The 13410-nt window shown below is 49.0% G+C and overlaps 1 protein-coding gene across 5 annotated transcripts in view; it reads left to right on the forward strand.

Moving 5' to 3' along the window:
- The window catches only part of GPRC5B (G protein-coupled receptor class C group 5 member B), a 19635-nt gene continuing 6225 nt past the window's right edge, over positions 1-13410 (forward strand). Inside the window, exons 1-3 of one of the 5 annotated variants that reach the window (XM_087942077.1) lie at positions 1-115; positions 8042-9055; positions 12007-12119. In XM_087942077.1, the coding sequence (XP_087798203.1) occupies positions 8050-9055; positions 12007-12119 (1119 nt within the window). In that variant the 5' untranslated portion in view covers positions 1-115; positions 8042-8049. Of the gene's footprint in view, positions 116-795; positions 1025-1175; positions 1199-2186; positions 2293-3596; positions 3936-8041; positions 9056-12006; positions 12120-13410 lie in introns of those variants that run through there. The other 4 variants (XM_026704266.2, XM_087942076.1, XM_087942075.1 and 1 more) reach the window with 4 other exon arrangements.

Consider the following 13410-nt stretch of genomic DNA (forward strand, 5'->3'; position numbering starts at 1 on the left):
AAACTAATCAAGGAGAGAAGGAACCCAGAACGAAGGAGAAATGTCCTCACCTTGAGTTTGCATCTATTGTTTGCTCTTGTGTTGTTAGGGTGGAAGCTGAAGTATTCATTGACAGGTAGGACATTGCAATGTATGATTTTATATACTATATTTAGATTGGACTGAAGGCGGCGTAGTTCTAGTTTTCTAGGTCTAGAATTTCAAGTCTGGTGGCCTAAGGTCTTCTGCAATGACTTGAGGAGCGGAGAACTCTTCTTTCTGGACTTTTTCAATTGTGTTCATCTCAGAGATATGATATGGGGTTCAGACCGATGAGCTGTATTCAAGTCTTGGTCTTGCAAATGTTTTGTGTGCTCTGGTTAGTAGTGTGATATTACCAGAGAAGAAGCTAGGTAGGATTAAGTTAACAACTCTTTAACGCCTTTTTGGCTATGTAGTTACAGTGGGCTCTGGCACTTAGATCATTAGAGATGAGTACTCCAAGGTCCTTTGACAGAGTTTGGATCCTCAACAAGGTCTTGACTTATTCAGCTTGGATTTTATTTGTGGGGGGGGGCTGATCTGGGTTAATGTCCCACAGGCTCAACTTGGACAATGGGGTTGATCGGGTCCCGGAATGGGGGGCGGAGGGTTTCTCCGTGAATGCAACCCTTGAAATGGGGGTCCCTCCTTTCCTGGCCAGCAGGGGGCGCTGCGGACCGTGGAGTCGTCCAGAGGGCGGGGAGGGGAGGCGGGGAGGGGCGTGTGGGCGGGGCGTCCCGGACAGCCCTTCCCCAGCTGGGGAGGGGAGGGAGCAGAGCCGAGGGCGAGCGGGGCCAGCCGGACAGCTGGCGAGGGGCTCGGAGGCTGCAGCAGCGCGGCCCGGGGGCGGGGTCGCCGCTGGTTTCCGCTCTATGAGCCCGGCCGGGCCTGGGGAACCGAGGGGCCGGTTGCCCGTCGCCCAGGGACCGCTGTGACCGCTGCGGGGGCTGCGGCACCGCCAGCCCAGCCCAGCCGGGGCCGAGGAGAGACGGAGGCAGCCCGGGTGAGCGGTGTTTCCCCCTTCACTCCCTGGGGGCGCAACTCCAGAGCCTTGGGCCGGCTTTTTTGGGGGGGTGCGGGGACGCAATTGGGTCCCGGGCGCTGCAGCAGCCGCGGCTCCGGGAGGCAAAAAGGCTGCGCGCTTCGGTCCCGGCGGCCAGTGGGGGAAGCCCTCTCGGTGGGGGGGTTGGGGAGGGGAGGAATCGTTGCCCTCGCCCCCACTCCTCCCCGAGGTCGGGTGGGTTTCAGCTCGGTCGGCGCCCGTCGGTTCGGCCGCGGAGGGTGGGCTAGTGGGATCGAAGAAGAGCGAGGGAAGCGGGCTTTGCAAGTGGGGATGATGGGTCTTGGAGTCTGGCACTGTTCCCAGGAGGGAAGCGGGCTTTAAAGTGGGGATGATGGGTCTTGGAGTCTGGCACTGTCGCTAAGAAGGAGGAGAAGTGGGCTTTAAAGTGGGGATGATGGGTCTTGGAGTCTGGCACTGTTCCCAGGAAGGAAGCGGGCTTTAAAGTGGGGATGATGGGTCTTGGAGTCTGGCACTGTTCCCAGGAGGGGAAGCGGGCTTTAAAGTGGGGATGATGGGTCTTGGAGCCTGGCACTGTCGCCGGGGAAGGAGGAGGGAAGCGGGCTTTGTAGTGGGGATGATGGGTCTTGGAGCCTGGCACTGAAAGTGGCTTTCAAAGTGGGATTCATGGGTCTTGGAGTCTGGCACTTGTTCCCAGGAAGGGAAGCGGGCTTTGTAGTGGGGATGATGGGTCTTGGAGCCTGGCACTGTCGCTAGGAAGGAGGAGGGAAGTGGGCTTTAAAGTGGGGATGATGGGTCTTGGAGCCTGGCACTGAGAGTGGCTTTCAAAGTGGGATTCATGGGTCTTGGAGTCTGGTACTTGTTCCCGGGAAGGGAAGCGGGCTTTAAAGTGGGGATGATGGGTCTTGGAGCCTGGCACTATCGCCGGGGAAGGAGGAGGGAAGCGGGCTTTGTAATGGGGATGATGGGTCTTGGCGTTGCTGCCGCCCAAAGGGACCGCGGCCACCAGGCTCGGGGACTGCAGAAAACCGACGCAGCCCAGGCGCTGGAGAAGCGACGGAGGAGGAGGAGGAGGAGAGGAGGAGGGAAGGGAGCGCTAGCCGGGCCGCCCTCTCGCCCCCCCGCTCCTTCAACACCTGGCTCTCGGCTGGGCTTGAAGGCGATCCCCATCCCGGCCTCGCTTGCCCCGAAAGCGGAGGGCGCGCGCGCTTCGCCGGAGCCCCGCCGGTCTCTCGGGAACGGGCTCTCGGGTAAGCTGGGGGGGTCATCCGGAGCGGACGGCTCGCGCTAGAAAGACCGAGCGCCCTTTCGGAAGAACTTTGGAAGTGATGGGCGCAAGTGTGGCCGAGGAAGGGCGGCTGCGTGGGGCTTGGGAGGGGGGTGGGTGGGAAAGAGCGAGGATCTGCGCGGCTGCGGAGCGCTTTTTCCGGCTCCTGCGCCCTCCAAAGAGAGCTCGGGACTACACCGCCCATCAGGCCCGGGGCAGACGGCGAGAAAGAGGCACCCGACCCGCCTGGAGGACCGGACGGCCGGGTGCCTAAAAGGGATGGCGCGAAGCGAAGGCGGGTTTTTGCGCGGCGACAGCCAACGCGGGCGACGCTTCCACTTTTGCGGGGTGCAGAGCAAGAAGCGAGGGCTGGTGGGGCGACGGGGGGAGAGAGAGAGAGAGAAAGAGAGAGAGAGATTTCCAAGGATCTCTAGGGTTGTTTTTGTTTTTTTGGGGGGGAAGAGGGGCGGTGGTCGTAATCAGACGGGACAGCTCTCCTCAAGAGCCCCCGGGAAGCCTGGGGTTTGAAATATAGAATAGAAAACAGAATAGAATAGAATAAGGAACAGAATAAAGAATAGAATAGAATATAGAATAGAACATAGAACAGAAAATAGAATAGAATAATGGAAAGAATAGAATAGAATAGAATAGACTAGACTAGACTAGAATAGAATAGAATAGAATAAAATAAAATAGAATAGAATTCTTTATTGGCCAAGGGTGATTGGAAACACAAGGAATTTGTCTTGATGCAAATGCTCTCAGTGTACATAAAAGAAAAGATACATTCGTCAAGGGGAGGAGGAGGAGGAGGAGGAGGAGAGTAATAGAGAATAGAATAGAATTTGTCTTGGTGCAAATGCTCTCAGTGTGCCTAAAGGAAAAGATACATTCGTCAAGAGTCAAGAGGAGAAGAAGAGGAGGAGGAGGAGGAGAATAGAGAATAGAATAGAATAAACAGAGTTGGAAGGGACCTTGGAGGTCTTCTAGTCCAACCCCTTGCTCAAGCAGAAGACGCTGGCCATCACAGACAAGTGGTTGCCCAGTCTCTTCTTAAAAGCCTCCAGTGATGGGAGCGCCCACGATTTCTAGTGGCAAGCTGTTCCACTGGTTAGTTGTCCTCATCGTTAGGAAGTTTCTCCTTAATTCCAGGTTGCTTCCGTCCTTGATGAGTTTCCCTCTGTTGTTTTGAATTAAGGTGGATTGTAAGAATAGAGTGAATGTTCTATACATTAATTATCCAGGCCGTTGATCCAACGAAGCGCGGCCGTTTGTTAGTTGGCGAAAGTCTGTTTCTTCTAAGATAAAGGGAGTGAGAAACTGAACTGCAGATAAAGGAATGATCCCCAAAGAGGCTATGGGCCTCTCCAAGGGAGGGGAGTTGTTGTTGACACAGCCTGGAGGAGACGAGACGGTCATGGATTTGTTCTTAACGCTCCTCAGATCTGATAAAGAGAGACCCATCTGGGAATGAACCTTGTTCGGAGTAGAGGAGTAAACATGCCAGAAAACGAAACGCCACCCAAACAGGCATTGTTTATCAGAAACGCAGACTGAGCCGCTTATGCATGAAGTTGAAGAAGGAACTTCTGGATTGCAAATGTTCGGGGAGGAACGCATTAAGTAAAACGCCACTCTTTGGGGTCAGGTGGTAGAGTGAGTTATGTGTTGTTGGCTGTATTGCACTTGGTGGGGTGGGGTGGGAGAGAGGAGAGGAGAGAGAAAACAAGGTTTTTGGCAGGCAGAGCAGCCACAGCTGGAGATAGCAAGGGCCGAGTTAACAGAGCAGCTTCTTCTTCTTCTTCTTCTTCTTCTTCTTCTTCTTCTTCTTCTTCTTCTTCTTCTTCTTCTTCTTCTTCTTCTTCTTCTTCTTCTTCTTCTTCTTCTTCTTCTTCTTCTTCTTCTTCTCCTCCTCCTCCTCCTCCTCCTCCTCCTCCTCCTCCTCCTCCTCCTCCTCCTCCTCCTCCTCCTCCTCCTCCTCCTCCTCCTCCTCCTCCTCCTCCTCCTCCTCCTCCTCCTCTTCTTCTTCTTCTTCTTCTTCTTCTTCTTCTTCTTCTTCTTCTTCTTCTTCTTCTTCTTTTCTTCTTCTCCTCCTCCTCCTCCTCCTCCTCCTCCTCCCCCTCCCCTCTCCTCCTCCTTCATCAGGCTCCTGAAAGCAGTATTAAAAGGGGACCTCGGGTGCAAAAGCTGCATTGTTTAACCAAGGGTGTGCTGAAATTCACAAGATTGGACCAAAGCTGCTGGCTATCTTGGTCAGGGGTTGGTTCAAGAGAAACCCAGTAAGGCTGGATGCTCTTTGGGGTCTTCCTCTGAAGGCTAATTTCATGCTTCTTTAAAAATAATAATAACAACAACAACCAGGCGAAGGAAGAATACAGATTCAGGATGTTGGTACAATTGTGAAGGTGCCAAAGCAATTTTACAGTTAGGTGGCTACGGGAATAAGGTTTCCGTGTGGGACAGCTATTCGGTTACGCAAGGCCAAGTTGGACAGTTAAGGTTTCTGATGGTGTCCTGTTTATATCATCCTTGGATCCTGAGGACAGAAAGGCACTGCAGCCCAGAATTATGGGTTTTGCTGTGTGTCTTCAAAGTCCTGGGCTCAACTTTGGTTTCCCCATGCAATAGGATCAGTGACCAGTGAATCCCACTGGTTTTGTTGGGCTGAGTCTGGTATAAGTCTGCTTCCTGTGAAAGGGGATCCAGACTGGAGGAACACTTAGTACCTTCAACTACTGAACTTCTATTGTCCCCTGTCCCTGGAGAGTAGCCATTGCAATACACAAATAGTTTCCCCACCTAGTGCAAACTCCCACGGTTCCTCTATTAAATTACGACCTGGTGGGATCTAGGAGATGCCCCTTCTCTGTTGTAGCACCTGCCCAATGGGATAGGCTACTTCCTTGGATTCAAAGGGCCTGTCGTGCCCCTGTTGGAGTCTAAATCCGAGGAGGAAGCCAGACAGCTGACAGGGAGCGGGAGTGTGGCTCTGTTGGCTGGGGAAGGGCAAAGTCTGGCTGGGCAGAGCAGGGAAGTGGTAGAACAAGGGAGAGGGAGTTCAGAGGAAGACCCAAGCCCACCCCCTCTTCATCCTAGGGCACGCAGGGAAGAACAGAGAGCAACGTGGGTTGTGTGGCTTACATGGGAGGAAAGGGCCCTGATTCCCTTCATAAACCACAGCTGGGAAGGCAGTTGATAAGAAAGGCAGGCTGCGAGCAGCAGGCTGCTGGGAGCAAACGTGACTTTATCCTGTGTTGTCGTGGCATATTTGTGTTCCTGGCATCTTCCCAACTGTGTGAGTTTTGCCGTGCCTCCAAGTCTGAAATTCTTGCTCCAGCCCTGCTAAACTAATTACTTCAGTTTGGCTTGTTTGGACTTCAAGTTACAGTTTGTGTTGACGATGTTTTGGACTTAATTTTCTGCAGTCAAAGGCTGTTTGTCAAAGTTTTTCTCTGGCCAGAAGGTAACCTGGACATTGGGGGTAAAGTTAGAGCTAATAAAGAGGCTCTTGATGATCATCTGACTGTGTTGCCTTTGTGCCATGCCCTGGGTCATCACAGGGCCTTGGCATTCAGCAAGTCACGAAGCCATGGCTCTCCTCCTAGATGGTGGAGCAGGGCGTTAGATGAGTTTACGTTTGGTTAGGAGGTTAGTCCTGGTTATTGTGTCTATTGATTATTTTAATTCTGCTTCTGGTTCATTGATGGAGGTTTTATTATTACATTATTTTGGTGGATTGTTGTTAGCTGCCCAGAGTTGATATGTGAAATAGATGCCCATATGCATTTTCTAAGCAAATAAGTGGTCCCTTCACTCTTTGAGAGAGACCAACCCTGAAATCCATGGATTTCCAACCAGTGTCAACCATAAGTAGGATGCCTTCTGTCTCTGATGGAGACCAACTCTCTAGTAGCTATGGCTTTCCAACTAGTGTCCACCATCCATAAGCGGAGTAGCTTCCCTCTCTGATGGAGACCAACCCTGAGCAAGCAATTTACATTGCTCCAAACTCCGGGTCTCTCTCTACTCCTTAAAATCTGGTTTTATTCCAGAGCAGGAAATTAAACTGCTCCTGTTCGGCAACCCACGAAATGCAGGTGGCCTCTTGATTCTTACACAATCTTTGGAATGTTCCAGTTCGATTCACAGAGGGGTGTGTGTGCCGAGATAGTTTTTTGTTATTCCCAGGAGCTCCAAAGGAAGCCCTTGAACATGTGATGGTAGGCCTGCTATATTTGGGGAAGGGGATTGATGGCCGAACTCCACATCCCACTTGGATTCCAGTTGGACTTAGGTCTTCTAAAAATAGCCTGACGGCATTTTTCATCCCTACTGCTGTTTCTCTGCATTGGGTCATTCAGCGGCAAAAAGTGCAGGGCTGACAGCCTGCAGCATTTATGATACAGAAGGAGAAGAAGCAGTGAAGGCATTATTTTATGTGTGTGTGTGTGTGTGTGTGTGTGTGTGTAAGCACAATGCCCTCATCAATTACAAGTTCAGGAGTCACTTTTTTTTTTTTTTAGAAGGCTGCTCATCGCTTGGCTTTCATTGTGCTCTGCGATCTGCCTCGAAGCTGATTCTTTTCGAAGTATCTGGGAAGGAACTGGGCAGAATTCCCACTCGTTGCGATATCCTCCAGGGAAGTGTGTGTGTGTGTGTGTGTGAAATTATCAGAACTGCAGCAAAGGTTTCGGTTCTGGAGTCAGAGTAGCGTTCTTTCCCCACCCCCGCTTTTTCAACAAATATTTTGCAGTAGCACTGCGGTGTTCATCCAAAAGCCTTCAACTCTTTGAGTAGCTGAAGCGTAGATGATGAAAACTCTTAGCGTGGCTGTGGTTACGGTCCAGAAAGTCAACCCAAAGACTTGGTCACCCCAGCAACAAGTCCCTGCAGATTGCAGCTCTTGGCAATATGAAGGGTTGACTCATGGCAATTGGACTTCTTGTTGTTAGTTTGAGACATTTCACTGCTCAGAAACAAACAAACAAACAAGTAAATTATAATTATTTATTATTTTTAACTGGACTCACTAATAAGTCCAGTTGCCACAACTCAACCTTCAGATAACTTTACCTGGGTGACTGAGTGTCATCCAAGTCACCTTCCGTGACATATTTTTCTTGGCAATGTTTTTCAGAAGTGGATTGCTAGTATCTCCTCCCTGGGTTTGAGAATGAGTGATTAGCCTGCCTGGTTTTTGCACCTAAGGCAGGACTAGAATTCCCAGTCTCCTGATATCTAATGCAGTGCTTTTAATCGGCAGGCGCCAAATTGGCTCTCCCTGGAAAATGTAGGAATGTAAAATTCGCACAAATTGCTGATGGTTTGGAGGGAAGGCCTCAATTTCCAGTTTGTTGATAGGCCGTGATCAGGTAACCCAGATGTTATGGAGGACAAAGAGTGTCTACATGGGATCTTCTACATCAAAGGGTGTCCAACGTGGGCAACTTTAAGACCTGTGGACCTCAACTCCCAGAATTCCCCATGGCTGGCTGGGGAATTTGGGGAGTTGAAGACCACAAGTCTTCAAGTGGCCAAGGTTGGGCGCTCTTGTTCTCCGTATGCTGCATTTAATCTCCTGGAGATTTCAGCCGATGTAGTAGCCATGCTGGCTTGGCCTTCTGGCAGTTCTAGCACCATCTTCTCTGGGGGAAGGAGCGGGGAATTGCCTAGAAGTAGGAAGTATCAGGCAAATTATCATCTTATTCTCTTTGTCCTTTTGTTTCCAGATAGAAAAATGTCCACTTCCCTTACGGTTGGCCTTCTCCTGCTCTTTGTGGTTGACTATGGCTCCTCTGAAAACTCCAGTACTCCACGAGGATGTGGACTGGACCTTCTTCCTCAACATGTTGCCCTGTGTGATCTGGATGCTATCTGGGGAATCGTGATTGAGGCTGTGGCAGGGGCAGGGGTCTTGACCACGCTGCTCCTCAAGTTGATCTTGCTGGTGAGGCTGCCCTTCATCAAAGGCAAGGAGAAGAGGAGCCCGCTGGGCCTCCATTTCCTCTTCTTTTTAGGGACCTTGGCTCTCTTTGGCTTGGCCTTTGCGTACATCATCGAAGAGGACGAGACCGTCTGCTGCGTCCGCAGGTTCTCCTGGGGAGTCCTCTTCGCCGTCTGCTTCTCCTGCTTGCTCGCTCAAGCCTGGCGGCTCCGGAGGCTGGTCCGCCATGGCAAAAGCCCATCGGGATGGCAGCTGGCCGGAATCGCCATCTGCATCGCCTTGGTCCAGGTCATCATTGCCACAGAGTGGCTGATACTGACGATTGTGAGGGAAGGAAAGCTGGCCTGCCACTACGAGCCCACGGATTTTGCCATGGCCTCCATCTACGTGATGTTCTTGATGGTGGTCACCCTGTGCTTCTCCTTCTTCACCTTGTGTGGGAAATTTAAGAAGTGGAAGAAGAACGGGGTGTGCCTCATCATCACCAGTTTCTTCTCAATCCTCATTTGGGTGGCTTGGCTGACTATGTACCTGTACGGTAACAAGGAACTGGGGAGGAGAGATCAGTGGCAGGATCCCACCCTAGCAGTGGCTCTGGTAGCCAACGGCTGGGTCTTCCTAATCTTCTATGCCATCCCAGAGGTTCACTGTGCCATCCTTCCATCTGAGCAAGAGAACACGCCCAACTACTTCGACACCTCGCAACCGCGGATGCGTGAGACTGCTTTCGAGGATGAGCTCCAGCTTCCTCGGAGTTACATGGAGAATAAAGCTTTTTCAATGGATGAACATAATGCAGGTGAGCGTCTGTTGGTTTAGGATGGGGCTGAGGGTGCTTGACGCGGGTCGTAATAACGTGGAAAGATTGACCAAATAAAAATTTGAGAATGGAGTATTTTAAAGTCCAATCTCTTCTTCAAAGCCTCCAGGGATGAAGCTCCCACAACTTCCAAGGGGAACTTCTGTTCCATGGGTGGATTGTTCTCACTATCAGAAAGCTTCTCCTTATTTCCAGGTTGAATCTCTCCTTGTTCAGTTTCCATCCATTATTCCTTGTCTGGCCTTCGGGTGCTTTAGAAAATAGCTTGACCCCTTCCTCCTCTCTGTGGCAGCCCCTCAAATATTGGAAGACTGCTCTCCTGTCTCCCCTGATCCTTCTCTTCCCTAGACTAGCCAGGCCCAGTTCCTGCAACCGTTCTTCATATATTTTAGCCTCCAGTCCCTTAATCATCCTGGTTGCTCTTCTCTGCACTTTTTCTAGAGTCTCAACATCTTTTTTATAGTGTGGTGACCAAAACTGGATGCAGTACACTAGGTGTGGTCTTACTAAGGTTTTATAGAGTGGTAGCAATGTAGTAGTAGCAATAACTCAGACAGGAACTGGGGGATGGACTCAAACAGGAACTGCTTGTAGAAGAGAGAAAAGCATAGCCTGTGTGTGGAGTTAATAGAAGAATTAGCCTAGAATCATTAGGCTCTCATAAATGGTTTAAGGCCAAACCTGCTTGAATTCTGCCGACTTCTTATCTAGCACCAAGTTAGTGCTTACTACAGTATTAATTGACTAGAGAAGCACATTGGCTCAATGGTTAAAGATGCTGAGCTTTTCATCTGGAAAGCTGACAGGTTGGGTTCGAGACCCCAGTGCCGCACCACAGACTGAGCTCCTGTTCCTGCCCACCTAGCAGTCGATGGTGTCAGAACAGCCTAACTATGCTTTCTCTTCTGGGATCTAGCATATAGTTTCACGCTAAGTATCTCCTGATCCGCATAGCTACGAGATTGAAGATTGCATTTTGTTCCCAGGCCTCTTTGTGATGAATTGCAATTTCCTGTCCAGTTTTCACCTTGAGTTAGACGCCATGCGTCATTCCTGTTTGGCACCGAGTGCCTGAATTTCTGCTGGAATCCTTAATAGCAGAAGTTGAGGAGAACTGTGCTGCTGAACTACAGTTCCCAGCATCCCTCAATTCTGGCCCCGTTAGTGGAATTATAGGAATTATAATTCAGCAACATCTGGTGGGGAACGGATCCAGGGGATTTTCTTTCAGACTAATCTCTGTTCACTGGCACTGAGATGATTTAACAGCCATTTGACTGCTTTTGAAGAGCGGTCTCTCTTTTCTCCTTTTCTTCTTCCCTTTCTTTATTGAGGAAAGTGGCAAGCTGTGAGACTTGAGTCTAAAAGATTTATTGCTGAAAAACCCTGAATGTGTGTTTCCTTTTCTGCCAGCTGAATCAATTATCTTTGCACACTCAAGAGTGCATTGTAGCAAGTTGGCTTGATCTTAGTTCAATAAAGCAATATGCCATTGATTTACAATATCCTGACATTTTCCCCAGGGGAATAGAAGGTTTCTATATGGCGGAACAAATCTATCGTTTGGTGTTTCTTTGGCATTTTTAAAAATCATGCACCTTCATATATGGATGGAGAAAATTACAGAACTGGTATTTTGATAAATTCCTTTTCTTTTTCAACCTTATTGCCGCATTGAGCACACACGTCCAGCCAAAGCAAGCCATCTGGAATAGTCATAATTCATAAATGAATCTAGGAATAAGATAAGTGGTCTTCACTCTAAAGACAGCACTGAGGACAATGCTTCAGTGAGATGTCCCCATCTAATGATGCTTAACTCATAGGAATAATTAAGTTGTGTAGGAGAAGGATAGACAGAGCCTGGAGGTGGAGTCAAGAGAGTAATCGACCTAGAGTCATTACAGTCCCACAACTCTCTTGAATGCTGTTAACTCTTATCTAGCATCAATTTAGGGCTGACTCTTACTGGCTATATTCAGCAATAAATCAGTAGATAAATCACTTTTTTTCAGTGCTGTTATAATTTCAGTTACTAAGTAAATGGTTGTAAATCAAGTACTATCAGTAATCTCAAAAATCTTTGCTTGTCCTACGACATCCATAATTCTCTATATCATTATCAAGCAGGTTATCTTTTGGACGTCTTTACAGTTTGGGTTTCTAATGTTAGGTACATTTTCAGCTGTCTCCCATTGTTGGTTGGACAGAAATATTAAATATTTAATGATGACCTGAAATAAATTCTCTTACACCCCCCAAAAAGATCTTGATACGATTTGCAAAACCCCATGTTCCTTTAGTTTACTTTAAACTTTATTTGTTAAAACATTAAGTAGATTGTTTATATTTATTGCGGAGGGAGTATTTCCTTTACACTGGCAGATACAGTTTATGGCCCTTATATATATTTCTTCCCCTGTTTGGTTTAGATTTCTCTGTTGTCAAATAAATATTTCAGCTTATGGCATGTGTGTAAGGCTTCATTTTGAGGTGAAGTGGTGCCAGGTGTGAAAGATCAAATCCACCTGTGAAGGTCCAATTAATCTGATTTATAGCTACTCATGCTTACGTACAGGAATATTCTCAACTACCCAAGCACCTGCTTGGAATTATTAGATAAGAGTCAACAGGATTAAAGGAGAATTGGGCTTAGCTCACTTGTGGCTACATAAGGATTCTAAGCTAATCCCTCATTTAACTCCACCCCCCCAGGCTCTGCCATTCCTTCTCCTACAGGTGGAAAACTACGGTAAGTTGGAGCTGTCCCAGGTCCTGCCTGGAATTAAAAATCCTGCCTGTAGATCTTCTCACCGCCTTAAAAGCCATCTATGCAGAACTCCCAACTTTTCTATTTTTGGTTTTCCACCCCAAAGTCACTTTTCCTTCTTTCTGTCTTCTTTCCCCGCCTCTTCCTCAACATCGCGCAGCGTTACGGACGGCAGGATTTCGCAACGGCAGCTTGGGAAGCCGTGCAAGCGCTCCCTTCCGAAGCAACGTCTACCAACCCACCGAGATGGCGGTTGTCTTGAACGGTGGGACTGTAAGTATCAAAATGGGATGCGTAGAAGAAGCTACCCCTTAGGGGGGAAAGGCTCAACCGCTGCTTTCAACTCAGAACTTCCTTCGGTTGGATGCTTGCCGATATTGGGGAGCAGAGGAGAAAGACGGGGGAGCGGGGCGGGGTGAGAACGGGACACGGGAAGCTTCAACCCACCCAAAAATGCAGGCAGGGCTGAATTCCAAATTCCGTTGAGCCAGTCAAGTTTTTTGTCTTTGCTCAGATTGTTCTCTGGGCACTAACACAACCACGCCATCTCTTCTTTTCTTTCCGTGAGAAGGGAAGAATGATTTTATTCTGTCCATTTCCTCCAGTGGAAAAAATATATATATCGGAAGGGTCACAAATGTTCTTCTGGTCTGAGAAACCAGAGATGACGTCTCTAGGAAAGCTCACTCGCTTCTTTGTCCATTGAGCATTAACCGTGGCTCCTTTTCCCAACCAATCAACCGCCTCGTTTTTTGTTTTCTTTATAGATGGACTACCATCCATTGGTGGTGTCCTTCCTTTAAATATGTGTGGCTTTGCAAAAAAAAAAAACAAGGGCCCGTCTCACAGAGTTCCTACCCACAGCAGTCAAGGTCCCAGGTGGTTGCTTCAAAAGATTCCTTCCAGATTCCTTATTATCTCCTTTGGGTTGCCTAGGGTCTGCGTGGACCAAGGAGCTGCCCAAACGCTTGATCCTATCCGCTCTTTATCTCCCTCCACTTCTGTTGGCCCACCAGCGATGCTCTCTCTCTCCCCCCACCCCACCCCAATCCACCCCAGCTGCTTAACTGCTGTGATCATAGTTCTGCTATGGTGGCCTGCTTCAAAATGCCACTCGTTTGGCTTCTGCTCCATAGAGCTTAGGTTCGCGCGTCCTTTTAAGTCGGCTGCTGACTCCATCAGGCAATTTGCATTTTTTTTTTCACCTTTGCATCCTGTTTTGGAGGGGGGGGGCAGGGATGGTGAGAGGCGGGTGTTGAAAAAACAAACAAACATACTGTCCGTCTCCTCCAGACCCATATCGGCAGGAAGACTATGAGCCTCAGTTCAGCCAGCAGCAGAGGGCTATCTGACATGTCACTCCACGCTTGAAGTGTTTTGAATTGTGAACCATCCTCATCTCCCACCTGTTTGGCTGGTTTTATCTGCAAGCAGTTGGCTTTCTGAAACTCAGGAGCCCATTCTGCAACTAACTCTTTAGCCCAGAGGCCTTCAAACTTGGCAACTTTAAGACTTGTGGACTTCAATTCCCTGAATTCTCCAGCCAGAGAATGCCGGGTGTTTG

This window comes from Pseudonaja textilis, chromosome 14 (assembly GCF_049901715.1).
Source record: "Pseudonaja textilis isolate UNSWEBS1 chromosome 14, rPseTex1.2, whole genome shotgun sequence".
Classification (NCBI taxonomy): Eukaryota; Metazoa; Chordata; class Lepidosauria; order Squamata; family Elapidae; genus Pseudonaja; species Pseudonaja textilis.